The 26,835-nt window shown below is 43.6% G+C and overlaps 16 protein-coding genes across 16 annotated transcripts; 6 read left to right on the top strand and 10 right to left on the bottom strand.

The window, feature by feature from the left end:
* Positions 1-278: 278 nt before the first annotated feature.
* On the bottom strand, positions 279-1,511 carry PICMEDRAFT_70551 (hypothetical protein; the record flags this gene model as incomplete). The annotated part of the gene is made up of 1 exon (XM_019163670.1): positions 279-1,511. One exon carries the CDS (start codon positions 1,509-1,511, stop codon positions 279-281), a length of 1,233 nt encoding a protein of 410 aa, XP_019020074.1.
* A 788-nt stretch (positions 1,512-2,299) lies between these two features.
* Positions 2,300-4,204, top strand: PICMEDRAFT_29169 (hypothetical protein; the record flags this gene model as incomplete). The annotated part of the gene is made up of 2 exons (XM_019162576.1): positions 2,300-2,562; positions 2,746-4,204. The coding sequence occupies 2 exons, from the start codon at positions 2,300-2,302 to the stop codon at positions 4,202-4,204; spliced, it is 1,722 nt and encodes a 573-aa protein (XP_019020073.1).
* Positions 4,205-4,327: 123 nt separating this feature from the next.
* On the bottom strand, positions 4,328-4,912 carry PICMEDRAFT_9466 (hypothetical protein; the record flags this gene model as incomplete). Its single annotated transcript, XM_019165095.1, has 1 exon — positions 4,328-4,912. One exon carries the CDS (start codon positions 4,910-4,912, stop codon positions 4,328-4,330), a length of 585 nt encoding a protein of 194 aa, XP_019020072.1.
* Positions 4,913-5,037: 125 nt separating this feature from the next.
* PICMEDRAFT_89515 (hypothetical protein) lies at positions 5,038-6,835 on the bottom strand. Its single transcript, XM_019165047.1, has one exon. The coding sequence runs from the start codon at positions 6,690-6,692 to the stop codon at positions 5,178-5,180; it is 1,515 nt and encodes a 504-aa protein (XP_019020071.1). The 5' UTR covers positions 6,693-6,835; the 3' UTR covers positions 5,038-5,177.
* Positions 6,836-7,412: 577 nt separating this feature from the next.
* PICMEDRAFT_14470 (hypothetical protein) lies at positions 7,413-9,256 on the bottom strand. The gene has a single exon (XM_019160389.1). The coding sequence runs from the start codon at positions 9,221-9,223 to the stop codon at positions 7,646-7,648; it is 1,578 nt and encodes a 525-aa protein (XP_019020070.1). The 5' UTR covers positions 9,224-9,256; the 3' UTR covers positions 7,413-7,645.
* A 150-nt stretch (positions 9,257-9,406) lies between these two features.
* Positions 9,407-11,431, bottom strand: PICMEDRAFT_14469 (hypothetical protein). Its single transcript, XM_019160388.1, has one exon. It carries the CDS (start codon positions 11,010-11,012, stop codon positions 9,465-9,467), a length of 1,548 nt encoding a protein of 515 aa, XP_019020069.1. The 5' UTR covers positions 11,013-11,431; the 3' UTR covers positions 9,407-9,464.
* Positions 11,432-11,683: 252 nt separating this feature from the next.
* On the top strand, positions 11,684-13,782 carry PICMEDRAFT_14468 (hypothetical protein). The gene has a single exon (XM_019160387.1). The coding sequence runs from the start codon at positions 11,734-11,736 to the stop codon at positions 13,489-13,491; it is 1,758 nt and encodes a 585-aa protein (XP_019020068.1). The 5' UTR covers positions 11,684-11,733; the 3' UTR covers positions 13,492-13,782.
* Positions 13,413-15,532, bottom strand: PICMEDRAFT_14467 (hypothetical protein). Its single transcript, XM_019160386.1, has one exon. The coding sequence runs from the start codon at positions 15,509-15,511 to the stop codon at positions 13,523-13,525; it is 1,989 nt and encodes a 662-aa protein (XP_019020067.1). The 5' UTR covers positions 15,512-15,532; the 3' UTR covers positions 13,413-13,522.
* A 240-nt stretch (positions 15,533-15,772) lies between these two features.
* Positions 15,773-16,897, top strand: PICMEDRAFT_70543 (hypothetical protein; the record flags this gene model as incomplete). The annotated part of the gene is made up of 1 exon (XM_019163669.1): positions 15,773-16,897. The coding sequence occupies one exon, from the start codon at positions 15,773-15,775 to the stop codon at positions 16,895-16,897; it is 1,125 nt and encodes a 374-aa protein (XP_019020066.1).
* Positions 16,898-17,046: 149 nt separating this feature from the next.
* On the bottom strand, positions 17,047-17,814 carry PICMEDRAFT_70542 (hypothetical protein; the record flags this gene model as incomplete). Its single annotated transcript, XM_019163668.1, has 1 exon — positions 17,047-17,814. One exon carries the CDS (start codon positions 17,812-17,814, stop codon positions 17,047-17,049), a length of 768 nt encoding a protein of 255 aa, XP_019020065.1.
* Positions 17,815-18,020: 206 nt separating this feature from the next.
* Positions 18,021-19,932, top strand: PICMEDRAFT_75573 (hypothetical protein; the record flags this gene model as incomplete). Its single annotated transcript, XM_019164938.1, has 2 exons — positions 18,021-18,321; positions 18,694-19,932. 2 exons carry the CDS (start codon positions 18,021-18,023, stop codon positions 19,827-19,829), a joined length of 1,437 nt encoding a protein of 478 aa, XP_019020064.1. The 3' UTR covers positions 19,830-19,932.
* Positions 19,933-20,882: 950 nt separating this feature from the next.
* PICMEDRAFT_57092 (hypothetical protein) lies at positions 20,883-21,497 on the bottom strand (the record flags this gene model as incomplete). Its single annotated transcript, XM_019163212.1, has 1 exon — positions 20,883-21,497. The coding sequence occupies one exon, from the start codon at positions 21,495-21,497 to the stop codon at positions 20,883-20,885; it is 615 nt and encodes a 204-aa protein (XP_019020063.1).
* Positions 21,498-21,871: 374 nt separating this feature from the next.
* PICMEDRAFT_57091 (hypothetical protein) lies at positions 21,872-23,398 on the top strand (the record flags this gene model as incomplete). Its single annotated transcript, XM_019163211.1, has 1 exon — positions 21,872-23,398. The coding sequence occupies one exon, from the start codon at positions 21,872-21,874 to the stop codon at positions 23,396-23,398; it is 1,527 nt and encodes a 508-aa protein (XP_019020062.1).
* Positions 23,399-23,434: 36 nt separating this feature from the next.
* PICMEDRAFT_89434 (hypothetical protein) lies at positions 23,435-24,053 on the bottom strand. The gene has a single exon (XM_019165045.1). It carries the CDS (start codon positions 23,796-23,798, stop codon positions 23,472-23,474), a length of 327 nt encoding a protein of 108 aa, XP_019020061.1. The 5' UTR covers positions 23,799-24,053; the 3' UTR covers positions 23,435-23,471.
* Positions 23,886-24,135, top strand: PICMEDRAFT_14463 (hypothetical protein; the record flags this gene model as incomplete). Its single annotated transcript, XM_019160385.1, has 1 exon — positions 23,886-24,135. A coding segment is annotated over one exon (169 nt), but the record flags the coding sequence as incomplete, so codon positions are not given.
* A 60-nt stretch (positions 24,136-24,195) lies between these two features.
* PICMEDRAFT_14461 (hypothetical protein) lies at positions 24,196-26,645 on the bottom strand. Its single transcript, XM_019160384.1, has one exon. It carries the CDS (start codon positions 26,532-26,534, stop codon positions 24,309-24,311), a length of 2,226 nt encoding a protein of 741 aa, XP_019020059.1. The 5' UTR covers positions 26,535-26,645; the 3' UTR covers positions 24,196-24,308.
* Positions 26,646-26,835: the final 190 nt, after the last annotated feature.

Here is a 26,835-nt window from a genome sequence, read left to right as displayed (position 1 = left end):
AAAGAAAGACAGTCACTATTCCAATGCTCCGTTAGTACTAAATCTCAATGAAGAGAAGAAGCACTGCAGTCCTCTGACTGCGTCACTGGAATGTGTTCTAACCACGGAAAGTGGCGAACTAAAAGGGGAAGAAAAGCACCGTGCCTTTATATTAGATGTGTAAAGGGAAAAAGGAAGTAGGAAAATATATAAATAGGGGTTGTTGAAATGAACAGTGGTAAATGGAAGAAGTCTATTGAAATGGTGAATGGATGAACGTGATACATTGTTGACTTGTATCATACGATAGTAGCCAATGAGTCGAACAAGACGCTGATGGACTCGCCAAAGTGATCTCTTCTTATGCATTCTGCAAAGATAGGAGAGACGTCGATGACTGTCAACTTTTTGAACTTCTTCATTGACTCCTCAGAGATTGGATAGGTGTTTGTGACAATGACCCCATCGATGTAAGGGCAGTCGTTCAACCTTTCCAAGCAGTCAGTGTTGAAGATACCGTGGGTGGCGACAATGTAGCAGCTCTTAGCGCCACAGTTCATTCTCAAGTGTTCTGCTGCGGCGATGAAGGAGGTGTGCTTGTCGATCATGTCGTCGACAATGATTGCAGGACGGTTTTGGACGTTACCGACCAAAGTGATCAATTTTTCTTCGGCGTTAAACTCGGGCTCGTCCTCGTCATCCGAGTCGTTGTTTTCAAAGTTCAACTCGGACTCCTTGTGGTGCAGCGTCGGTTTGCAGAGTGGGGCAGAGTCCACTGTTAGGGATCCGTCGTCATCGAGGACGTGGCCCTTTACTATTCTTGCCGTCTGGATATCTGCAGAAGCGATGTTGTCCTTCTCGCTGGAGCCGCTGGAGACGGACTCGGGGCTCTTCTTGGCGTGTCTGTGTTTCATCAACCCGTTGTACCCGTCGACGGTTCTTCTTCTGTCGGTGTGGATCATGGCAAAGTTGATTTTCAGCTGGTCGGCCAAGGCGGTGACCCGCTTGGTACCGCCGGGGTTCTTCGACACCACGACCGCGTCCTTGTGGTCAGGGACGTTCTCCTTGATCCACTTGGCCAAGGTGGGCCCAGCATACAAATTATCCACGGGCTTGGAGAAAAAACCCTGCATCTGCGAGGCGTGGAGGTCCATTGAAACCACGTGGTCGGCGCCCGCCATGACCAACAAGTTGGCAAGCATTCTGGCGGTGATGGCGCCTCTGTGCTTCTTCATCTTGGACTGCTTCGAGTAGGGGAACTGCGGGATGACTGCGGTGATCTTCGCAGCCGAACCGCCCTTACACGCCGAAATCAAGATCAACAACTCCATGATGTGGTCATTGATGTCCTGCGAGCTGCTCTGGATGATGTAGACGTCCTCGTCTCTGACCGAGACGCCAATCTGCACGGACGTCTCGCCATTGGCAAACTTCTTCAACGTCGCAGGAGCCGGCTCGATGCCCAAGTTCTCGCAAACGAGGTTGCCGAGCTGGGGATGCGAGTTACCAACAAAAACCTTACACTTTCTCATACTCACTGGTGGACTGCTTGGATGGCTGGATGGCTGGTTATGTCGGCGCTGGGAAGACTAACGGGCAACAGGGAGAAGTGGGAACTTCTGCGGGGAAATTCGCTGTGGTGTTATTGTGGTTGGGTGAGCAAGAGCTAAGAACCGGAAACGAGAAAGAAACCGAACCCTCCGCCTGCACAACACCCAAGCTGCCAGAGACTACGCTACAGAAGAGGGGTGTAGGAAGGAAAAAGGGAAGAAAAAAAAAAGAGAGACAGCCAGTGGCAGGAGCCACCTCTTTCTCGCTCGCTTCCGGCCGGCCTGCTGTTCCGAGGAGGAAAAAAGGGAAAAAAAGGGCAGAGAAAAATTTTAGGTCTCGAAGCGCCGGAAAGTTGAAAAAAATGGAGAAAAAATGGAGAAAAAATGGAGAAAAAAGGAGAAAAAAAGAGAAAAATGGAGGACGTGCTAGTCACGTGTTATTTGGTTTGTGATCACGTGTCTATCACGTGATAAATACATTATTGTCACGTGCCTCTCACGTGATGCACCTTCCCAATAGGGAAGGTGCACGCGCGCGGCTTCTTCTCCGCTGTGGCGGCAGAGGCCTCTCTCTTTATCGCCTGGTGAGCGCAAGAAGCCCGGTTTTTACTTTTTCTTCCCTGCCCTACCTACAGCCATGTTCTGTGTCAGGAGCAGTCGAGCAGTCAAGCTCATCTCGTCCCCGGACCTGCAGCACAGACAAGGTTCTCTACACAGACGCGGTGCACAAACATCGAAGCGGGACCTACAGCGTCAACAGCCAGTCAGCCATGAGCCACCATTTCAACTACACGACGTCGCAGAGACGGGCGTCCAGCACTATCGTCGGGTCCTTGGGACGGTCGGGCCTGTACGTGCCACAGGACTTCATCAAGTACGGGAAGAAGAAGATCGGGTCGGTGTTGGATTCGATGGAGGACGACTTACACCCGGCAGAGGAGGCCGAGGACGGGGTGGAGGCGGAGTTCGAGCAGGAGGGTGGTGCGTTCGAGAACGAGAGCGTGTTGGTCGCCGACGACAGCATCGAGTCCGGGTCGCCGGCCCGCCTGCAGCCACCCTGCTCCGCCAAGACGAGAAGACAGTCCTCGCAGCTCTTGTCCGAGGAGGCCAGTCTCTTGAGAGCCAACGGGCTGAAGATCCACCGCACGTCCTCTGCTCGTCAACCGGGCGCCGCTGGCGGCGACACCGGCCCGAGCTACGGCACAGTGGGCGGCAGCGGCGAAGACGGCGACAACGACAACGACACCGAGGCCATCATCGAGACGTGGGACGACGCCATCAAAACAGGGAAAATCTCCACCACCGTTTCGCTTGAACTGAAAACCTTGGCCCGGTCCTCCGTGCCCTTGGTCATCACCTTCCTCTTGCAGAACTCCCTTTCCGTCTGCTCGATCTTCGCCGTCGGTCACATCTCTTCCGAAGCTCTAGCTGGTATAACTTTGGGAGCAATGACCTCGAATATCACCGCAATCGCCACCATCGCAGGCTTGGCCTCCTCCTTGGACACCTTTTTGCCCCAGGCCTATGGCGCCAAGAAATACCACCTCGTGGGTCTCATTTTCCAGAGATGTACCGTGCTTATCTTCACTATCATGCTCTTTGTGTGCATCTCGTGGTGGATTTGGGCAGAAACCCTTTTGACAAATTTCTTGCCCGACAAGCAGTCTGCCATCTACGCCGCCCAGTACTTAAAAGTCACCTCTTTCGGCATACCCGGCTACATTCTGTTTGAAACAGGCAAGCGGTTCCTACAGAGCCAGGGCATCTTCGACGCCTCCACCTATGTCTTGTTTTTCTGTGCTCCCTTCAACGCAATCATGAACTACACCCTCGTCTGGGTCTTGAACTTCGGTTACATCGGCGCCCCCATCGCAGTGAGTATCAATTACACCTTGATGGCGCTCGGTTTGTTCGTCTATACCCTAAACACGAAAAACGAAGCCAACCCAATGAGATGCTGGACCAAATTGGAGTCCAGAAGAATCTTCAGAAATTGGGGGGAATTGATCAAGCTTTCCATCCCAAACTTAATCATGATCATGTCTGAGTTCTTGTCCTTCGAAATCTTGACTTTACTGGCCTCCTACCTGGGCACAGTCCCTTTGGCCGCGCAATCAATCATTGCCACCATGGCTTCTTTGACCTACCAAATCCCTTACGGTGTTTCGATCGCTTCATCGACCAGAATCGCAAACTTCTTAGGTGCCCAACTACCGAAATCGGCTTACACAACCTGTAAAGCTACATTTGTCTTCACAGCGTCAATCGCCTTGCTTAACTTCTCCTTCCTCTTTTTCGGTCGTAACCTCATCGCCCAATGGTTTTCCAATGACTTAAAAGTCATCAAGTTGGCCGAAGATGTTTTTCCCTTGATTGCACTCATGCAGGTCTTTGACGCTTTGAATACAACCAGTGCAGGTTGCTTGAGAGGACAAGGATTGCAAAGGATCGGAGGATACGTGAATTTGTTCTCTTACTACGTCGTCGGTCTACCTTTGGGTGCATATCTTGGATTCTGCTGGCCAAACAAAGAAAACCCTTCTGGCCTTACTGGCCTGTGGACCGGCTCGACTTTTGCATTGATCATCATCGGGTTTGTCCAGAGTTACTTCTCCTTGCATGCAGATTTTGATCAGCTCGTCATTGATGCAATTAATAGAAGCAACTCTGACTAAACTTCACAGACAAAGTATCTAACTATGTGTACATATTTATTTCACCATTATCATTGAGTAGACAATAACAACGAGCATGAACAATCCTTCCATTCATTAATATTTATCTATCCCTATCCCAAATCAAGTCGGCACACTGCTGTATCTATCAAGTAAATCCACTACCCTCCTTTTCGCATTCGCTACCTTTAGTATCTGTACTATCGAAGCACTCGCATCTTTTTGGCTTTCTCGTACGGTCAATGAGGCAAATCCACCATGGACTAGTTTGATTGGATCAATCACCTTCAGCGTCTTCTTACTTTCTTTTGCACTTCCTTCGTTTCTTCCTTCACCATCCCCGAGTTTGCCTTTCTCTTCAATTCGACTGTGTAATACATTGCTATCTTCCTTTTCATTCTCCTTCTGATTCACTTTTTTCCTCCTACCGCTCTGCTTCTTCTCTTTTGTCGGCAAAATACTTTTCAAATTCAACTTCATGTCTCCATCAGCCTGTGAACTGGTGCAATAAAGAGCAAGCCGCGGATTCTCCATCAATGCAAACCTTATTTCATCCCTTTCTGTAGATTTCAGTGACAGTAAACTTCTTGTCATAGATATAGAACTTTTCTGCAAGCAAGTGCACAGTCCATCACACGCTTCTAAATATTCATTATATGCTGACGCTATCTCATTTTCTAACGTTTCCCTCATATGTGCATTAGACATTGGATAAAACTTTCGAGCTGGCTCCTGCCCTAGTTGTGGGGTTGTGGTGCATAGTTAGATTACAATAAAGTCGCAAAGTTCCAATCTGTACAGCCTCCTTGACGTCCGAAAGACGAGACGTCCCGCAATTTTGAAAGCCCCCATCATCCGCGCCTAAAAAAGATGGTTTAGTTGAAGATTATATAGAATAGATTGAATGTGTAATTTACAGAAATTAATTTAGTGCTTCGAATAGAATGTATGTTGAGGTGATGGTGATGCGAGGTCACAGACCCAGAAGAGCACGGTCGTCACTATCCAGAAGTGTCGTTTCGTTGAGTTGAAGATCGGCGAAAAAATCCGAGAGCACAGATAGTCTCTTTGCAGCTGCGGAAACACGATGGTCATTTTCTTCCTCTGTCTCTGCATCAAGTTCGAAAGCTGTATCAATCAATGATGTGCTGTCCGCAAGAGCCAAAGACTTCATGATTGAGCAATTGTCATTGGCGCTCGTTCCCTCCGTATCATCGTCTTCTCCCTCGTCATCAGCTTCCAGCTCTTCTTCAATGTGTTCCATTCGCGACAACAACGTCGAAGGGTTCCTCCTTGCATTGTGCTTTGGTGAAGGAGAGCCTTCAAAAAAAGATTTTTCTAAATCTTCTTCTTCTTCCAAGTCTTCCAGTAGTGACTGTTCTTGAACCTCTTTCTGGAGAAGTATCATGATAGACTTCCTGTACTCCTTGTTCATTATCTTGTTTTCTGAATTCAACCTTTTTTGCAGTTGTGCTTGTAATTCAGATGTAATTGATTCTATGTTTGAGGACAGTCTAAATTTTTCAAAGCAAATGTCATCGTCCTCAGAATCAGATGCGATTTCTATCTCTTCGCGTTGTAAGAATGACTTCAGCCGATCTTCCGGAGCTTCAACGGACTTTGGAGGTGGAGGTGCAGAAGGAATTGAAACGAACTTCTCAAGGAACGGATTCTCTTCATCCTCTTCTTGTTCCATTAAAGGTTCGCTATATTCACTTTCGCGTTCATGGCCAACCCCGCGATCTGTAAGGTCTTCTTGTGGTATACATGGTAAAACTTTGACTTTCAAAGAGTTTCTTGGAGAAGAGCCTCGGGAAGTATCTGAAGAACACACGCCTGCGTTGTTCGAGGTGAATATAGAGTTGGTCGAGAACTGGGAGCTCGTGACGTTGAAGTTCGTCGATGCCGAGCTTGTTCGTCTATGCAGCCTGTTTGACAAGGAGTAGCCCGAGTGGGACGGTATGATCGAGTGCGTAGTGTATGTGGGGGATGTCCTGTAGGTGGAGAAGGCTTTGATGCCACTGGTGGCTGGGTCCAAGGTCGACTCGAACGGGTCCGCGTCGGAATCTTCTGTCGTGTATGAGGTGTCATTGTTGGAGCACGCGATAGAGGAGCGATGCAGAGAGTGCGCAGGCAGACAGCGGTCGATCTGGTTGAGATTGAGCGGGTTGAAGGAGTCGGCTAGCCCAAAGTTCGAGTGGGCATCGACATGTGACACGTGGGAGAAGGATATGGGGTTCGAGATGCTGGAGCCGCTGATTGACCTCTTGGCATGGCCTGGACGCAGCGGGCTGCTGGACGCGGTGGAGGGGTGGTTGTGGGTGTCCTTGGGAGTGGAGCTGTCGAAGTGCTGGATCAACTTCATGAGCTTGGTCTGGAACTTCTCACTCTGCATCAGCTTCAGTGCCACGTTCTTCGCTTGCTGGCTGTGGTTCTTGCTGTCCAGCCACAGTGATTCGTAGTTTCCGTTTGGCTCGGTTCCAACCATCGTATCCTATCTTGTCTCAACGGGCGCCACTAAGCAGTATGCTTATCTTAGTTTTCTAGAATAACGAGTGCTAGGGCCAAATCAAAGCTGCAAGATGGAAAGAAAGGCACTCAGCACGGGAAAACCTGGGCACAAAAGAGAAACGACAGAGAATGTGCGTGCCAGTGGGTATTAGTGGGTGCTAGTGGATGCTGGGTGTGCTAGTTTTCGTGCTAGTTCTCGTGTTAACCCAGAGCTTGGAGGCAGCCCTGTCAACGGGGAGGCAGCCGACGCAGGGGTGTGCATGTCAGAGTGAGGACGCACCAAATCGCAGCCTTGCCGATGTACGGGAGCCAAAATCTGCTAAATTAGACCCTCCACAACCTAAGGCCCCGCAAACATTGGCCTCTCCGCCCGTACAAAGGGGGCACCCACTGCACCTAAGATCCCGGGGATAGCCCAACGGCAACTTCTTCCGCCCCCCTTCGCAGCTACCCGGCTCACCGCCAGTGCCCTTTCGGGCCGTCTGCTGCAGCGCGTGCTCTATGCGTCGAGATATATGGGCCATACGCCAGGGATTGCCGAATCCGGCCAGCCCAGAGGCGTACAGAGCAGCGAACTAACGCGTCGGCACGGGCCGAATGGAGGATTGCCCCATTCTGCGCCGTGCATATGCCCGCTTGTCGCGTTTCTGGGGCGTGTTTTGGCGTTGACATGCAGTTTTGGCGTCGACGCCGAGCCCTTTAAATGCATGTTTCTGCGGGACTAGCTGGCTGTTGCGCATTTTAGCAGCTTTAGCACCGCTAGGCAAAGTTTAGCGTGTTTCGTGTGGCTCCACAGCGAGAATATATGCGCTACTATTTCTAACTAGGCTACACACCCTCGTCACCGCGATCGCAGGGCTACTTGTGGCCAGGCAAGGCGAGGCAGGGCTAGGCCTTGTCCGGCTTATCGGCCGACGCGACTTGCTCTTCCTACTGCGCATGGAGTGCATGGATAGGACACTCGCAGTAACCCTTCTTGCGGATCCAGTCCTTGATGCACTTGTAGTGGAAACAGCAGAGACATTCGAGACGGCTCAGCTTATCGCCGGGGCAGAACTCCTCGAGACAGATGACGCACTCGTTGTCGTCGTTGAGCACCATGTGCGCCATGTCCGCGTCCGCTGGAATCGAGTACACCAACATGCGGTTCTTGTCCCGCTTCGCCACGTCGCCCGGGTGCGTCGGCGACCCAAACTCCTGGTCGGTGAGACAGCGGTTGATGTGTGTCTCCCGCTCGGTCTCGCTCACTCCGCCAATGTCTATGCCGCACACCGGACACTCGTTCAATTCGCTGTTGTTGTTGTTGTTGCTGTTGTTGTTGTGATCTATACTGGTATTCCCGTTTCCCCGGCGAGGGCCTTCCCCGGCCCCAGCCCCGCCCGTCGTTCCGTGCGCCTCCCGGACCCTCGACTCGCTGACTTCCATGGTGATCTCCCGCGGCTGCGAGTGCTTGATGAGGCACGTCAGACTCTCCGCGTCCGCGTCATCTCCCTCCTCACCCTGACTCCTTACAGGCCCTTCGATGCTGGTCTCCCTTCCCGTCCGAGATCTCGTCCGAGCCCCGGCCCTCCTTCGGCTTCTCCTCCATTCCGGCCCGCATGCGTTCCCACTTCTGTCTTCCCCCATTATGGAAAGGTGCCTTTCAAAGCTTTCGTTGTCGTCTCCGCCACCCTCAGCACTTTCATCCTCCTCCTCCTCCTCCTCCTCCTCCTCCTCTGTGTCTTCCTCCCTGCTGTCCTCTTCGCTGTCGTCAGCAATGCCTAGAGCCTCTTTCAACATCTTGATCTCGCCGTAGCACTTTTCGCACGTCCTGAACTTGTAGTATTGGTATCCGTTCCTTACTATGCTCCTGCCACCCTCCTCCTCGGGCTCAACTACTGAACTGCCTGGTATGAACGTACAGAATTTCCCACAGCATTTGTTGCAAAAAATTTTACCACATTTCCTGCAATGATGTCGCCTGTTGAAGAAAGTAAATTTCGCATCGCACAACGGACATGCTTTCACTCCGTTGTCCTCCTGCCATATAGCTTCTTCATCTCTTGTAGCAACGCCATTATGGATATTGGTTCCAGTTGGTGTATCCTCAGCAACATCCAAGTGATCGTTTTCTACAGCTTCTTCCCCATGTGGCTGGTGGGCACCTTCTCCTATTGTCTGGTCGATGTTCCTCGCATTTCCACTAGCGGCGCTGTTGTTGGTACTACTACCAATGCCATCTTTGCCTATAAGCGGAAGAAGCTTGGATAATGATAACGAAATCCGAGATGGTTCCTTGGGGGGCTCCCCATTCATAGCTGGATTCTCAGAAGAAATTTCAGTGGGCCTCACTCGTGATGTGTTGACACCATTAGTTACCGTTGCTGTTGCCATCGTAGTTGCTGGTGGCGACGACGATATTGTTGACGTGTGTGACGCAGATAAAGCCGTGGGCAACGTCACCGAAGAAGCCCTGGGACTCACCCTTACATCCTGGTACGGAGTATCTGAGTCTCTGCGGACTAGCATGTTGTTTATCCCCGTTCCCTATACCTCTTGCATGAAACAATAACTCTTTTTAAATCCATTACGCCTTGTTCTTTTTACTCCTTTACATTCCGGGCAATAGATAAGCTCATCAGCAAACTGGTAAAAATTTCGAGTGTTGTGGCTTAAAAAAAATCGTGTTTACGTAATATATCTAAGAATTCACTCATAATCATTGAATATACTAGTTAAATCATTACATCTTATTTATAAATCTATTACTCTAGAAAAAAGTATTCACTCTGCTCAAATATCGCTTTCTTAGCCAAAATACGACCAAACCGAAAAACACCAGCATAGTACCACTGGTGAAAAAGGTCAATGTTGAGCAAATTGCCAACCCTTTTGACATACTTCCAACACAATTGGAACTGAAATCGTAAGAGTACATCATGTTCAAAAACATGTTTCCAAAAATACTGGAGCTCGAACAAACGCCCCATGTTGTCCCCAAAATTTCAATTCCATAAATACTTGCTAAAATAGCAGGGAATAGTGTAAAGACAGAAGAGTTCAAGATCGAGTTGAGAATGACGACAAGAGGAAAGTTCATTGATGCAACCGGGGCACTCGATATGTAGATATGCGATAAGCCACATGCTATGACACACACGGTGAATATTGTGATACGTGATACCTTGAATGCTGTACAGAACCAATCTGTAAAAAGCATGATTATGAACCTTGTAATCGTGGAAGAGATCGAGAGAAGCTGTAAATTATCATCCAACTTTTTCGCCAAATTAAGATTCCCCAAAATGGCATTCAAATTTGCAATAAAGAACTCCGTTGAACCTATCGACGTCAAACAGCAAAACATCAACGGATACATCAACGGATCATAAAGAAATCCATTAACCTTGTGTCTATATGGAGAATGGTTTGGGTTGGTGTTGGTGTTGTTATTAGTATTGAGATGAGTTGATGATGACAACATCGATAACTCATCATCCAGGTTCACGACAGAGGAGTCCTCGTCCACATACCAAGATCTAGGTGACCCAATTATCGAAGTTTGGGGGCTACGCAAAACTGTTGCCGCACCTCGCAACAGGGGAGAGGTTTCGAAACTCAGGAAATCTTCGTAAACTGTAGTAGCGGTTTCCTCATAGTCAAATTCATAATATTCGGTCCAATCGGTCAATTTGCATCCAACAAATGAAAGAATAGTGCTGAGCATCAACAAAATGAGAAAAAAATAAAGAATGCTGACAAAATTGTCTGATCTGGACTGCAAATCATCATTTTTTGGTACGAAATAGGTGGCAATAATCTGTATCTGTATGTAGGAGGAAAAGGAGACCATCATATTAGGGGTACTTATTGATAGTGTTCTGTAGTATCTGCCTAGGGATTTGGCAGAATTCAACAAACAGCTGAATAGAAACGAGATGTGAGAGCACCCCAATATGAAGAAGCTCAAATAGATGTAGTGCTTGTCCAAATTATTTCGTACCACAAGAATGATCAAGTTGAAAGCAATAAAGTAGCCACAGAAGGAAATCAAGGATAAAATCCAGATTCCCTTTGCATCCGCTATGTAGCCACTCAAGGGGGTAAAAAGGTTCAAGCCTAAAACTTGGAAAATAATGGTGGTATTGATGGTCGACTGGGAGTAGTTTAGTATTTTTTGCATCGGTTCCGCAAAGATAGAAAAAAGTGTGAGGATTCCTAGGGAGAGACATGCTGTGACAGAAAGTAGGAACGCTGTGAAGTACAGGTTAAACGGCCCGTACTTCTGGTACACCGGCTTGAGCTGTTTTCTGAGCATTTCACAGTGTAATGTATGGCCCTGGGTGTGTGTGTGTGTGTGTATGTGTGTGTACCTAGTCTTTGTAGGGTAGCAGATGAAACAACTGGTCGGCAAGGCACGGGAGGGATCTCTTGAATCACTTCTTCCTTCGCTACCTTTGAGAAAGATCAAATGCTATGCACAAACAGATGTACGGAGATGGGCACCGCGGTTGCAGGTTGCAGGAAAACAAACAGGCGGTTGGGAGGAGTGGGTGGTCAAAACGAATGGGACCAATACATATATACGTAGACAGGTGGATGGAACAGAAGGGGTAAACGGAAAATTTTTCAGAGTGACATCAAACGTAGGCACGATCAAAGCAGTTGTTGAGACGTGTCTACCCGGCCCTCCAGCAGGGTCTGCAGTGGGCCCAAAATCCCGGGCCAGGATGTGCATCAACACCTGCTTGGGGGGGGCCCGTGTCCTCATCCCGCAACGAGAGATGTCCATCCTCCGGAGGATCGGTTCCCCGAGGGAGCTTATCGCTTATCGGCGTGCCGGTTTGTACTTGCTCGGATGGCGCGCCGGGCCGGTTTGGGTCGATCGGCCCGATTTGCCGTGCGAGGCGGGGACGCGTAGGAGATGATGAGCCATGAATCGGCTAGGGCAAATCAGAAACGGAAAATGGCTCAGAGAAGACAGTCAAAGAAGGTCAAAAGTGGGGATAGAAGGTGGCAACAGCGTCAAGAGACATACCATGTCGTACAGAAGACGGCGAGGAAATACTGGACAGCAGGGAGATGACGATGGGGGTGGGGTGAAGGGCCCTTCGAGTGCGTTAACGTCATTTTTGAGAGAACAGGGAATCAACGCTGAGCAGATCAGACTTCGTTACGAAAGATCACAGAGGCAGCAGAACGGAGAAGAAGTGCCGGCTGAGATTGCAGAAGAGCTTACTGCAGTGGTGCAGCAGCCAGAGGATGATGCAGGCGGCGAGATTCTCGATGGGGACTCACATGGCCCGCTGAATTTGGCCTTGGACTCCGACGAGGAGGAGATCGACGATGATGAGGGAGGAGCAGCATCGGCCAAGCGCAGAAGGACCAGTGGAGATTTCAGCGGAGTCTCTTCCAACGGCGCTGCAATATACTGTCTTGAGTGCGATCAGCACTTCAACATTTCTGTGTACTCAAAGAAGATGGAGAAGTACGGCAAGATTGGTTACCTTTGCCCTTCGTGTACGAAGATCCAGATGCGGAGAGAAAGGTTGGCGAAAAAACACGAGATCGAAGCCAGAAAGAGGCGGAAGAAGGTTGCAGCGGCCTTGCTTGATAAAAAGCAATTCAAGTTGCCGTCCCTTCAAGATTTCTGCATCAATATCATCACCCAGAATATCAACGAGGTGGAACTTCTAGGGGAGATTGGTAACCACAACAAGATGAAAATTTGCAGGATTTTGGCGAAAAATAGGTCGTTGAACAACAAGACAGTCGGGTTGTTTTTAGATAACAAGACAACGGAATTGGAATTCTGGGACTGTTGTAAGATCGATAAGAATTCCCTTGATAAGATTGCTGCCTATTGCCCGAAACTAGAGTCTTTGACGCTAAATATGTGTGGTCAGTTACACAATGACAACTTGAGATATTTCGGTAGCAAGTTGGCCAGTTTAGAGTCATTATCGTTGAATGGGCCGTTCTTGATCAACGACGACACGTGGCAGAGCTTTTTTGACAGTAATGTGGGTAAAAATCTAAAGCATTTTCATCTTCGAAATACTCATAGATTCACAAATGACTCGTTGGTTTCCTTGTTGGAAAACTGTGGCAATAACCTAAAGTCTTTGACGTTGAGCAGATTGGATGGGTTGGACTCTAAACCGGTGTACGATCTTCTGCCCCATTTTCTGAGCGCACTAGAACATCTTGAGATATCTTCACCCCATCATGAAAACTTGATCGATGATGATTTAATAATAAATTTGTTGGCGATCAACTGCGAAACTTTGACGTCTCTAAACTTGGACAAATGTTCGGGCCTAACAAACAGGTTTTTGGCTGACGGTTTGAGAGCTTTCGGATCAAATGTGACTAAGTTATCGATAGCAGACCTAGATCAGATTGATGATACTGGAATGATGAGTTTGTTTGAAAATTGGGATATAAATGGAGGTCTGACAGACATATGCTTGGAAAGGTGTTTTTCCCTTGGCGATAAGTCTATTTATACAATGTTATCACACTCAAGCCAGACCTTGGTTCAGCTAAATCTGAACAGTGTGAAGGAAATTTCGAAGGTGATGTTTTCTAGGTTATCTCGAAACATCATTTTTCCTTTGCTAACAAATTTGGACATTGGCTTTGTACGAAGCGTTGATGATTCTGTTCTAGCTATCTTATCACGAATATGTCCCAAATTGGAAATTTTGGAAGTTTACGGAAATAACAGATGTACGGAAAAAGCGTTGGTAAAGGATAGTTTAACTGTCATAGGCAGACAAACAGACAGTATATAGAAAATGGACAATTATCAGAAAAGAGTACAAATTATATTGATTCGTGTATATATTTTACATTCAAGCTGGCTTTTTCTACATTTCTAAAACGAGGTAATGCAGGAGCGGTCGAAGTTTTAAAAGTGTTCTCCGATATAAGTAGTGGGTTTGTCAAAGTTGGTCTTCCTTCGCACATGGCTGCAGGATGACCATTCTCCTTGACAAGTCTTCGATTTGTAGTTTCTTCATCATTATCTTCTGCAAGTCTTACTTTTAGGTAGTGCTTCATATGCAACGACGACTCAACGTCTGTTTCCAACATATTTTTGATTAGATCTCTTTGACCATCTTTCAACTCTGTGACTGTAAAATTTTTCAAAACAAACGAATTGTATTGCTCAATAATGATATTTATGTCTGAAATATTCAAGGTGCTTCCAGTTCTTACTTGGCTCACAATATTTGCCAAATTTTTTCTATTTCTCTGGCATAATTCAAATTTGAAAAAGAAAAACCAGAATACCTTACTACTTTTCACTGCGAAAGTATTGAAGAAAGTCATCAAAGTATCCCTTGTGAGTTTTAAGTCCTTCTTTGTAAGCCAATAGAATTTGCAGACACTAACAATTAACTGTCCAGCATTCCAAAACGTCAACTTATCATATAAGTCTTTTACATCCGGGGAAAGTATTTCAAAATTAGATTGAGTTTGACCCTTAATGGGGCGGTTTATCTTTTTCTTCTTGCTCAAATGCTCAATGGGTCCTTTTTCTTGGTTGAACTTGTAAACACAATTAAGAATATCATGCACCAATCCTGCATTAGTACTATTTTCATTTTGATGAAGAATTAAAAACTCAATGTATTTCGAAACTGGCTCTGTCTCCGTGGGTGATTTCGAAATCAAGGACAAGTAAACTTGTTTACATTTCTCTAAATCTTTAAGCTTCAGCTCGAAAAATTTAGCATACATGTACCTCACTTCTTTAAGGTCTAATGGCACAAAATGGTCACATGCTCTATTGAAAACATGCATTATTCGATCATTATTACCTTTATTTTGTATGAGAAACCGTGCATATCTTATCCATACTTGATCAGAAAGACATGTTGGTATGAGTGCTCTTTCATATAAAGCAATCAGTTCGTTAATATCACTAAGTTCATCTCTTGTTTGATAATACATTTCCTCGTTTTCTAAATACTTTATCCATCTATCAAGCTCCTCTAGGGTTATCATGTTGAAGTCAAAATCAGTCTTTAAAACGCTCTCGAATTTCCACTTTTCCTGTGCTCTTGTCTCCACCTGCGCCAAAATGTCACCAAAAAATGAGCTGATTAGTTTTTCTGAGTGGTTTTCAATATACTCCTCCATTTCTTCTTCATTTAGTCCATCATATTTTCTCTTCACGTAGGTGACAAGATTGTCCTTTGCCACTAAATCCGTTATGGCAAAATTTTTACTCAATCTCATGAACTCTTGATTATACTTCGCATACTGATGTAGTGGAAGCTTGATTATTCGTATAAGTATTGCTATGTAATCGTTTGAATGAACGCCATAGACGGATTTTGCCCAATCAAGGTAAATGTCCCAAAACTGGTGAGCTAGAAAGTGGCAGCCGACATTATCTGCACCTTGCAGAAATATTTGATTCATTTCCTTGTCAGCTTTTAGCTTGTTTGCCAGCAAAATATTAACATAGTCAATCCACACATCTAGCGAGTATGGAAATGAAATCACAGCTCGTTCCAGTACTCGTATCGAGGGTTTGAGCCCCTCAAGGGTATACACCATTGTAACATATCGTTTCCAATACACGGTAAAATATGGATATTTTGTAAGCAATTGGTCCATGTCGGCATATATCAGACCCTTGAGCTCGGTTCTAGACTTGAGCAACTCTTTATGATCAGCAATGAGCTTTTCATGATGCAAAACCAATTCGTTCCAAAGACTGTCGTTGAAAAAGTCATCTTCAAGTTCTTTTTTCATTTTTTCCCACTGGGGGAAATTATGAAGTATGGATAAATCCGTCATTGCTGGTAATTTCAACGGAAGCCGCTTGTTTTAAAGTTGCCTTAATAAAATCTATTGTATCCTAGACTACGGTGAAGAGACTGTTTGAAATTCAAAATAATAGAAAAGGCGTGAGAAAAAAATCAACGTGCTCGGCTTTTTTCCAGACTGTTGAGTTTTTGTTCAGTGGCAAAACATGTAGGGAAAAGAAACGTAGACTAAAAGAAGATATCAGTTCCTGTTAGCATATCAAGCAGTTGAAGACTTGGTGACATAAAAAGTATGCAGGTTATTTTCAAAGACTTCAAAAAAGAGAAAATTTCCATCGAAATCGAGCCCACGGACAGTGTCCTGTCAGGTAAGGAAAAGCTGGCATCAATAAAGAATTGTGATGCTGACCAGATTAAGTTTGTTTATTCCGGCAAAGTTTTACAAAATGATAAAACTTTTGAGTCTTTCAAAGTGAAAGAAGGGGATCAAATTATTTTTATGGTTTCGAAGGCAAAGAAAGTCTCAGAACCTGTTAAAGAGGAAACTTCAAGCTCAAAGATCGAACAAACTCCAACTGCAAGTACGGCCACAGAAACGAGTGCATCAAACACGAACACTTCTACTGAAGCAAATGCAGGAACGGCAGAAACCGTGACGGAATTCACAGCATCAACATTTGCACAAGGTAGCGTAAGAGAAACAGCAGTTCAAAATATAATGGCAATGGGTTTCGAAAGAGAACAGGTTGAAAGGGCATTACGTGCTGCGTTTAACAATCCAGACAGGGCAGTGGAATATTTGTTATCGGACATTCCAATAAGCACTGAACCTTCTGCAGCTCCAGTATCGGATTCTGTTCCTGCTGCGGAATCTACAGTTGACAGCACGGGTGAGACGGTTCCCGCAGCTGCATCAACTACACCAAGTGAAGCGCCTTTAGTTAGTACACAGGGAAACTTGTTTGATCAGGCAGCATTGGCCTCTGATGGTGCAGGACAAGGAGAAGTTGGCGGTTCTGAAGGCGACATGATGAGTCAAGTCAGAGACATACTTCAGGCTCAACCAGAAATGGCTGAAGTTGTGTTACAGCAATTAGCAGCATCCAATCCACAAATTGCTCAGTTGATACAAACCAACCCAGAAGCATTCCTTAGGTACATTACTGAAGGTGACCAACAAGCACTGGCTCAAGCATTGGGTGTTCCACCAGAATATATAGAAGCTGCACAAAATGAAGAAGAAGGGGCAGAAGCTGGCGATTCATACCAAATACAAATTACTCCAGAGGAAAATGATGCAATAACCAGGTTATGTGAATTAGGTTTCGATAGAAACTTGGTGATTCAAGTTTATTTCGCCTGTGATAAAAACGAGGAGATGGCAGCTAACTTGTTATTCAACGATCATGCAGCATGAGATTGCTTATATTAAATGTATATTTCACTCAGTTGTATTTTGAGGCTCTCTCATCTTTGTTATGATCTATCAAAATATTTATTTCTATCCATTAATAATTAAAAGCTAGTAACAGTAAGTGATAGATTGGCAATAAAGATATGCAACGCTTATTGAGACCCAAATAGTGACTTGAAGTCTGTAATAATTGTATAAGATTTTCTATCTTTTTCTGATAATGGGTGATTTCCGGGTTTCTCTACAACAAAACTGGTCATCCCAGCCTCAATTGCTGCCTGTACTTCCAATGGGTTGTCACTCAAAAAAAGGCATTTTCTTTTTCCCTCCTCATCAACTACTCCTATATTCTTCAATATTTTGCTGTAACTTTCAATTTTAGTCTTATTCCCCGTGTTTACAGTATCGAAGTAATCAGTGATTAAGTTGTTGAGGTCGGCACATTCTAAACTTCCGTTACTTCTTTTGATTTCAACGTTTCCAAATAACAATTTCTGGGCTTTCACACTCCCACTGCTATAAATGTAGAGACCATCACACAAAATGGACCACAGTTTCATGGCTTCTATGGAATCCTCAAAAAGGGGTGCCATTATAGTACCAGTTGTATATCCCTGTTCCCATATAAACCCTTGTAGTTGTTTCAAAACTGGATCTTTAATATCATCTGCAACCAACTTTCTGACATGATTCAATAATTCCTCTTTGTTTTGATAAAAACTCTTGTCAAACTTGGTTAACAATTTTTCTATTTCATCGTTAGACTTCTTCTCTGGATCCAAGGGAAAATCATACTTTGAAATATATGTGGGTAGCTCTTTGATGAAATAAGGAAACAGCTGATCTTTTACAAAAGATATAGGGCACAAAGTCCCTTCGATATCCAAAACAATGTTATTATAGACAGTAGTTTGATCCATTTATGCTTGTGATTTGATGTGTGCTATGATTTACCTCGACAATAAGCTATACTGAGTAGAAGCCTTAAAGTTTTAGAATAATATGTGCAGCGAAATTACACCCAGCATGGCTTTTTATTGTCAAGTCGATCAATCGTTGACTACTTTAATTTTGCCAGTTCGTTAAAAGGCCTTTCTCTGGAACATGACGAACAGTTTAGCTGGCCATGGGTCTTCTTCTTGATCAGGATATTGGCTCAAATAACAAAAACATTAAGGTTGACCGTGTAAGCCACGATGAAATTTCACAACACACCCAATTTGGGCTCAGAAGTTCAAAAGAGACAATAAGCAAACGAGAAAATGATATAATTGATGCTGGAGATATTCAAGACATTAATCAAACTATTAAAGCAGACGTCGTGTTAAACGCCGAATATAATAATGAAGCTCCTTCCACCACAATGGTCGCTGTTGTGTATGATGATAGCATTAGTGAAAATTTAGAGAAATACCCAACAGCTGACTGTAACCGATGTAAAAGAAAATTTGCCATAATAGGAGACAAAGTATTCAAAATGTGTGAGCATTGTCGAGTACTCCAAAGACAACGGTCAAAGCGTTGGCAACGGCGAACCAAACAAAAGGATGGAGTTTGTACTAGATGTGGAACGGATCTATCCGAGGCTGCAAGCAATTACTCTTTGTGTCAACATTGTCGAGATATGCTTAGATCTAAAAAAGCTAATCGTTATTTAGAGGGTAAATGCGTTCATTGTTCTGGTCCCAACGATGAGGAGGGGACTTTCAAAGTTTGCAGGCGTTGTAGAGAAAAGGATAAATTAAGGCGATTGGCCCTAGAGCAAGAGGGACTATGTAATCGATGTTCTTATGGGTTAGCTAAAGATGAGAAAGGACACAAAATCTGTCAGTCTTGTAGACTGAAGAAGAAAAAACCTTCTTCTACACTTGGGAGTGGAACTACTTCAAATGAAGGATCTATTGTCAGAAATGTTGGAGTTGAACAACTGTTCACTAAAACCAAACATTTGCGGACTTCACGGAGTCAGATATCATCAAAAGTCTTGCTAAAGCCAAACTCAACCACAATCATGGAAGTGAAAGAAAATGGCGAAAATCTTACATCACCTGAGAAGAGTAGGAGTTCAAACAATAAAGAAGCAATACTATTATTAGGCAAGAAGCGCCAAATTGAAAAGGTTACTGGTGATATTAGCTCCGATGATCTAGTATCTGCAAACTTTAGTAAATCAGAAGACAAAAGTTTTGGATATTTACCCAACAGTGGTAGAGAAAGACATAATATTGTATCAAAAAACTGCAAAAAGAGTTATGGAGCTTCTTCTGCAGATTCGAATCAGAGAAATACCAGCAAAAACGAAGCACATGATATCACAGCTATGAAGGACCTATCTGAAACACAGACGACTAATGTTAAAGGTCATGTTGTCAAAAAGAGAAAGGTAGCTCTAAACAAATTAAACGAAACTGGTTCTTTCCTGAACGTCACTGGTGAGTGTGATAAGAGTGAATCTAGTGCTAGCCAACAGATGACAATTATACAAGAGGATTTAGAAGCTTACCGCGGGCACAACATCATAAATGAAAAGCCATTACATGAAAATATGATGCTGTCTCAGTCATTCAGTATCCCTCATGATCATTCCCAGCTCAATCGACAGCTCAAACAGCTTAGCCAATATACTTCACACTCATCTACTTCTGGTGGTGATATTGAAGATGATGATGATGAGTCTGTATTGGTTAACTTGGATGGTTTGGAGGAGATTGGGATGGGGTATGACCTGAATGATGTAGAAGCAGAAACTTCTACTGTAAGGGGTGAGAATGTTGAATATGAAGAAGAAAAAGAGACCATGCTGAGACATGTACGTGCTGTTCAAGCTGGTCTGTTATCAAGCACGGGGGAGCCAAGTGATGCGGAGATAGCAGCCGCAGTTGAAGCTGTTGCCGTAGCTGCTGCTGTAGCACGCAGTCGTGGGGAAGAGAAGTAAAGTTCAAAATCAGCGAAGACTAAATTAATTCTAGTATAATTAATATATAATAATTATGTTTATTGGATACAAACGGGTTTTTATTACTCATAGCAGCAAAATTTACTAATCACAGTCATCTTGTAGTTTCTTTTTTGGTAGCTTTCCAGTTTTCAAAAAACTTGAACCAAATCTTATTCTGCGGTCCTCACCTTCCTCGAATAGTAACTTTTTGGGGTTCAAAGAATTTAGTCCTGAAGACAATATATCACTTTCTTCTTCTTTCTCTACGTCTCTCTTGAAAATCTTTTCTGGTGTGGCAAAAATGAAATCAATAGCATTAGGGTGATCTGATTCACTTTCTTCCTCTTCACTCTCAGCATCGAGATTTTTTCCATTCTTCTTTCCATACTTTCTTTTGATTTCGTTCAATATCTCTGCTCTTGATTTTTTTTCTTCTTCCCAGAACCTATTTTCAGGACTGCCGTATTGATATTGTTTCGGCAAGCTCAAAAAAGCTTTCTTTATACTAAAGTATTCTGCTACCTGAGCATCATCTTCATCAAGGCAATCCTCTGGGTTTGATGTGTCGCAGGTCCAGTAGTTATCGTCGACATACTCTTCGTGTTCTTCGGAGTTTAGTTCACCTCTTCTGGTATCCTTTTTCTTTTCACTGTCGCCTACTTCATCATTGCACTCACATTCGCAGTAACAGTAACATTCGTCATTGTCTTCCTCATCTTCTTGATTTTCTTCTTCATTATCCTCTGTGTCGTCTTCATCGTCTTGACCTTCTCCATCTCCATCATCCTCTTCAGCATGATCATCATCATTATCCTCATCTGGACAATCTTCAGTCTCTTCCTCTTCATCTTCGTTTGTGTCATCCTCGTCGTCATAATCTCCTTCTTCTTCTTCCTCTTCTTTTTCTTCTATACCATCAAAGTTATCATTTTCATCGTAATCTTCTTCCTCGTCATCTTCATCGTCACCGTCGTTGTCATCGTCGTTGTCATCATCATCATCTCCGCAGTCACACTGGCATTCACATTCACAATTATCATCATAATCTTCCTACGGATCATCTTCAAAGTTGTCGTCACACTCATCGGGTGGAATATGCACTGGAATATCTGTAGGAAGTGGTATTGGCAATGGTTCTGTACTAACAGGAGAGTGGTACTCTGAAGATAAATCTGTCGATGTGGTTGTGTGTTCAGAAGTATGTACTGATGTTGAAGGGTATCCTTCTGAGACACTTGGCTCTGTGGCGGAAGCGGTCGGTTCCAGTGTTGGAAGAGGTGTTTTGGTGCCATTGCTAGGCTCGAGCGCAGACGATGGAAACTCTGAAGCACTAGTAAGGGTACCACCAACTGTGGTAGTCAATGTTTTCCTTGGTAAATCTAGGTTGAAATTTGGATCGTTTATTAAGGCAGGAATGCGATCGATACATGTCCCCAAAAAGTGGTCCCTGGCCTCCATGTAATTGCCGTACGGAGACACAGTTGCCAAACAGTACAACATCCTGTCTCTGTTGTAACATATACATTCATAGTTGCTATGAAATCCTTCACAAAGGCGGGCAATATCGTTGACGCAGTGGAGAACTGCAGCTGGTGGAGACGAAGCGTTCACCACGGCTCCCCCGAATACTACTAGTAGTACATACAGATACAATTCAAACTTCATAGATTGCCTTTTCTTTCAACAAGGGTGTCTCAACCACTCCAGCAGCGACCTGGTGATTGTGTAATTAAAGAAAAGTGGTGGCAATAAAGGGGGGATTGCTTTGCCAACTGCCCTCTTCTGCCCCGTTGGATGCCAGTCTGCTCTCCACGTTATCTTTTCGTCAAGAAGGAGCTTTCCCAATAGGGCAACTAAAACATGGAGAAACATTGTTGGTCACGTGATTTGTAGACTTGAAATTTGCTCCTATGGCGACTAAAATAACGGTAATATGTAATGAAAGACACGTTAGCCTTTTACAGACGACTAATGTTTCCAGGAATTCCCGGACTGTTCAATATTGGATTGGTACATATGAGCGAACAATAGATACAAGTATGACTGATGAAAAAACGACTTTGTTTGCTGATGCGGTAGAATTAATGAAAAGACACGGTGCATTGCACACAGTAAATATAAAATACGGTTACATCATATTTGGGCTTTCAGCTTTGTTCATTTTGGTGAGGACATTATCCATATGGTACTATCAAAGAGCATGGAAGCGTTCAGGGCGATCTACTACCGTGTTACGCGTTACTAGCTTGCCATTACCGCTTAGCATATCGTTGATTGTGCTCACTGTTGCGATTTTAGTCGCAGTCAAGCCTCATTTGGAAAAGATCACGGTAGTGGTGAAAAGATTGGGTAGACTGGCATATGCTTTAATCCCACTAGATATTTTCTTAGCCGCCCAGCCAGCGTGGTTTTCAGTGGACAACTATCTAAACACGATACAAATGCACAAATGGGTCTCCAGAGTCATTGTTCTCCTTGGCATGTTTCACTCCATTGGGTTTTTGGCATACTATGTTTCTATGGGCACAGTAGGCAACTTGTTCAGACCTGTCAACTTTTTGGGCTTTCTAATGTTTATTTTTGCCAACATCATGTTCGTATTTTGGAAACCAATTAGAAATCTCAATTATACGCTATTCTATCTGTATCATAACTTTTTTATGCTTGCACTAGTTGTCATGATCTATTTCCATGCAAGACCAGGAGTAGGGCTCTACTTTTTTTTCAATGCTATGCTACTAGTAGCACAAACTGTACGGAAATACACACGTGCAAGAGATGTCACACTGACTGAAATTATTGAGAACCCGGGAAGTAATTTATTGATTGTCAAATTTCCAAAAAGTTTACTGCCAGAGTCCTACCTTCCGGGATGTCACGTTCGAATCGGATACAGTAAATGGACACCTTTTTTTACAATACTTCCATCTCATCCATACACAGTAGCCACTTCTTTTGAAAATCGAGATTTGTTGGCAAGCCTAGTTATCAAGAAAACAAAGTTCAAATTAGAGCCTTTCGAAACCTACTCAATTCAGCCTTCTTTTGAGTCTTCTTTGAGTCAGAATTTTTTTGATACAGCTGACAATGTCAACATCGTATGTGGTGGTTCAGGAATTTCCCTTGGTTTGGTTATTTTTGAGTATTTAAAAAGAAGCATTATCTCCGGTGGAAGAGAGATAAAGCTGAAATTTGTGTGGATAACCAAAGATGAGGAAGATGTTTTCATTTTACAGGAGCTGAATGTTCAAGGTGTCGATGTGTTTATCACCAATAATACAAGCTATGAGCTGGATTCCATTCAGGAAAGTGCTGGCATTCCGTTAACTGAACTATCCAACGATTCGCACGACTCTCTGGTCACAATAGATCATAAATTCTCCAACACAGTTGTTGTCGGCAAACGACCAGACCTTGAGAAATTATTGCAAAACAATCTGTCAAAAACCATTGACTACGCCAACAAGTGGATTATTTCGTGTGGACCGCCTTCCCTGATTGAAGAGTGTTCCAAAATATCAACCAAACAAAAGTGCCGTTTCTTCAGCGAAGAGTATGCCTTTTGAAAAAAATAATGTTGATTATAGTGATTGTTTTTTATATTTTTACAGTTATCTGCGTAGAACTGTAATCTGGACTTTACAGCCCTTTTCTATGTAACGTCATCAAGAACAAACAAGTCGAATCGTATTTATATCGATGTACCGTCGTTATTGTCAAGAGATATCGTTGAAAAATGATTATGTCAGCATCAGATAAAGGAGCCTGCCGAGTGAGATAGAAAAATTGCCTGAATGATCTGATCGATTTTAAAAACGGCAAATCCGTAAATTCATTTCCATCAAGGCCACATTGAGAAGAAGGTAATACTGATACAAAAGAGATAATAAACATCGAGATGACAGTACGTATGATATCGACTAGGGCAAAAATAGAAGTAGAATCGAAGATACTAACAGGATTCATTTGAACTTTTATTAAAAATGTAAATAGTGTTTCATAGCTTGGTAGAGTTGCACACTATGCCGTGGATTTGACACTTTTTGCAGGATTCATGTCGGGAATCAAAAAGAATACTGGAATAACCCCTGATGTTGCTCTGATTGGAGAGCCAAATGTGGAGTACTATGTTACCAAATATTTTGATTATGGTGATTTTGTCTATGATAACGCGGTCACTTTCATGAAAACCTCTAAATACTTTGTCAAAAACTTATTTTGATTCAACTGGAGATGAGCCTCATGGCTCATTATTTTCTATCAACTAGTGCTATTCTTTTTCCAACAAGCGACCTGCAACGTTCCGGTGAGCTCGATTTTTGATGATAGAGTTATCATGCATGATGATTGTCAATTTCTATCGTTTGTTTGTTCGATATGACTCGTGTTCGATTCGCTTTATATGATTGTTTATATGGTATGATTTATATATTCTTTAACTAATGTACACGCTATGAAAAACTGCTTCTTTATTACTCAGGAAGGGTTGAAAGGCATCAGGTAACCACTATTCACCAAATCCACCGCTCCGCTGTTCACGCCATTATTTTGTTGTTTGCCATATGATCCATAGTTGGCTTGACTTTTATTTGCAAAAACATTGTAGTACAAACCATACTGGTTGGCAATGTCCATTTCCTCTTCCTCTTCTGCATCATCGTTTTCACCTTCCATATACATGCCACCGTAACTTTCATCTGTATTCACATTGGTAACACTTGTTTCTACCGATTTTGTATTTTTCTCTCCTCTGATCATATTGGTCACTAAAGGAGTTGCCATATTAGGAAAACGCTGTATACCGAAGGAGTCAGAAGGTTGATATGGTAACTGCTCCTTGTAGTTTGATGGTTGATAATAATGAAGAGGATGATGCTGAGAAACAGGCTTATTGTTTTTTGGCCTACTGATAGATCTCATAGTTTCCCAAAAATCAAGCTCCTCTCCTAAATCTTCAGTAGTATAACTTTTCCCGGTATGCTCACCATCTTTTATATTTTCAGTTTTGGTTCCACGGGTGTCCGTTGGTCCCGGAGATTGTAGGTTACTATTTGAATTGCTATACTCCAAGTTGTGAGATTGTTCACTGTATTGAGATGGTCTTGACGCGTGGAGTTGTTGTCTATGAGATTTGAGAAAATTGCTCTTCGAATCGCCAATGGAAAGACTAGCTTTCTTATTTGGCAAGTTAGTTCCACTTTCACTGCTTTCACTGTTAATTGGGCGATTAGAATCAAAGCCGTTGGAAGTATTATTGGACCCATCATCATTATTCAGGAGTCGCAATAATGGGTTTTCAGTGTAATTTTTGGCTGATGTGGAGGATTCTGCAGTGTTGTCAGGGGAAGAAGAGGAGGTCAACTTTGGGACCTCAATTAGAGGGGGAAGATAATTAAAGTGACCATACCTCGAGATGTTGGTTTGAGGGTCTGATGAAACGGCCGCAGCTGATGAAGAATAATGGTGGTGTATGTGTTGGTGGACTGTTAATGTAACACCATTAAAACGAGCTAGTTCAATAAGATAATGTGCAAGTTCTTGTGTGTTAATATCACCGGTGTAGGACTTTAACTCCTCATTAGTTCTCGGATCGAGGAGTGAGAAAGACCAATCTGTTTGTGTTCGTACTGGGGTCTCGATACGAGGATAAGATGTGGTTGTATTATAGTTTTCGGACACAGGTGCTTTTTTGGCAGTACTATTGTTTCCTGATTTCTGTCTTTTGGAACTCCCCGGCGTATCATGGTCGTCTTCAAGAATTCTTTTTGACTTTTCCGTCGAGTTGTCTTCAGCATCGATTTCACTGTTATCGTCTCCTTGAGCCTTTGAATCCGACTTACTTCGTTCCTGCTGAAAAATTTTATTGATCTTACCGATATTTTCTTCCTCATACTGATTTGTCTGCTTGAATTTGATTGTGGGCACTCCATTTTCGTCTAGCACTCCGACAGCTCTTTTGATAACATTAGAGGCACTATCCTTTGCAATATCTGTCATAATTTTTCTCCATCTGTTCCTGCAAGTAAGGCTAGGTCTGCTTGGTAAAGAACCTGATATCTGCCTCCACTTAGTTCCAAGTTGTTTAACTTGGTCTATGAGTATGAGGTCTTCTTCCAAACTCCATGGCTTAAGTCTCTCTTTCGTATCGCTATTCAAGACTTCGGTATATCTTTTCGAACATTGGTCTTCGTTTCTGCCTTTGATTTCTGATGCTACTTTCTGCCATGATGCCCCATGTTTCTTGAAAGCATTGATCAATGCTTCGTCTTCACTTTTCGTCCATTTGCCCTTTCTCAAGAATGGATCCAAAGAACTCACCCAACGTTTCTTGCATTCTTTCCCTTTTCTTTTTGTTTTCATTTTGCTTGCGATGTCAAACCAATCAATCATCTTTATGTCTATTTGCTCATCATTGTACTCACTAAGTCTATTATTCTTTGTGTGCTGCTGAATCAACAACTCTTTCAAACATTTGTCCTCATCAGCATTCCATGCATTTCTCCTTGTTTTCCGGAATATTTGGTATCCCAGAGATTTACTGATTGCCAAATGATCAATCGATCCCACTACGGGCTTTTCTACTACTAATGCCGGTCTTGATTTTTTACCGTTGCTGTTGTCTCCATTGTTCTGGTTTGCACTTGCATTTGGCTTTTGAGTAGCCTCCGTACCAACTTCTTTGAGATTTTCGAAATCAGCCATGGTATTCGTGTTTGGTTTCATCATATGATAGTAATCAGCATAAGGTTGGGGCAAAGCTTAAGTAACAAGTAATAAGGATATTGTTCGCTATTGATGAGGTGCCAAGAAGTGTGGTTTAAGATATCGAACAGATAAGGTTCCTAATTAGTGTAAAAATTTGCTTCAGTCATGTGTAAAATAAAATATCATTTTTATCAAAAAAAATAGCAAAAATAGCAAAAATCCGTAAACAGTCATTGGTTTACGTAATCACAAATTTTTTTAGCTGATATGGGCCAAGCCTGAAGATTTAGGGCACCCG

Source organism: Pichia membranifaciens, assembly GCF_001661235.1.
Source record: "Pichia membranifaciens NRRL Y-2026 unplaced genomic scaffold PICMEscaffold_1, whole genome shotgun sequence".
Classification (NCBI taxonomy): domain Eukaryota; kingdom Fungi; phylum Ascomycota; class Pichiomycetes; order Pichiales; family Pichiaceae; genus Pichia; species Pichia membranifaciens.
This window is presented reverse-complemented; position numbering and strand designations above follow the sequence as displayed.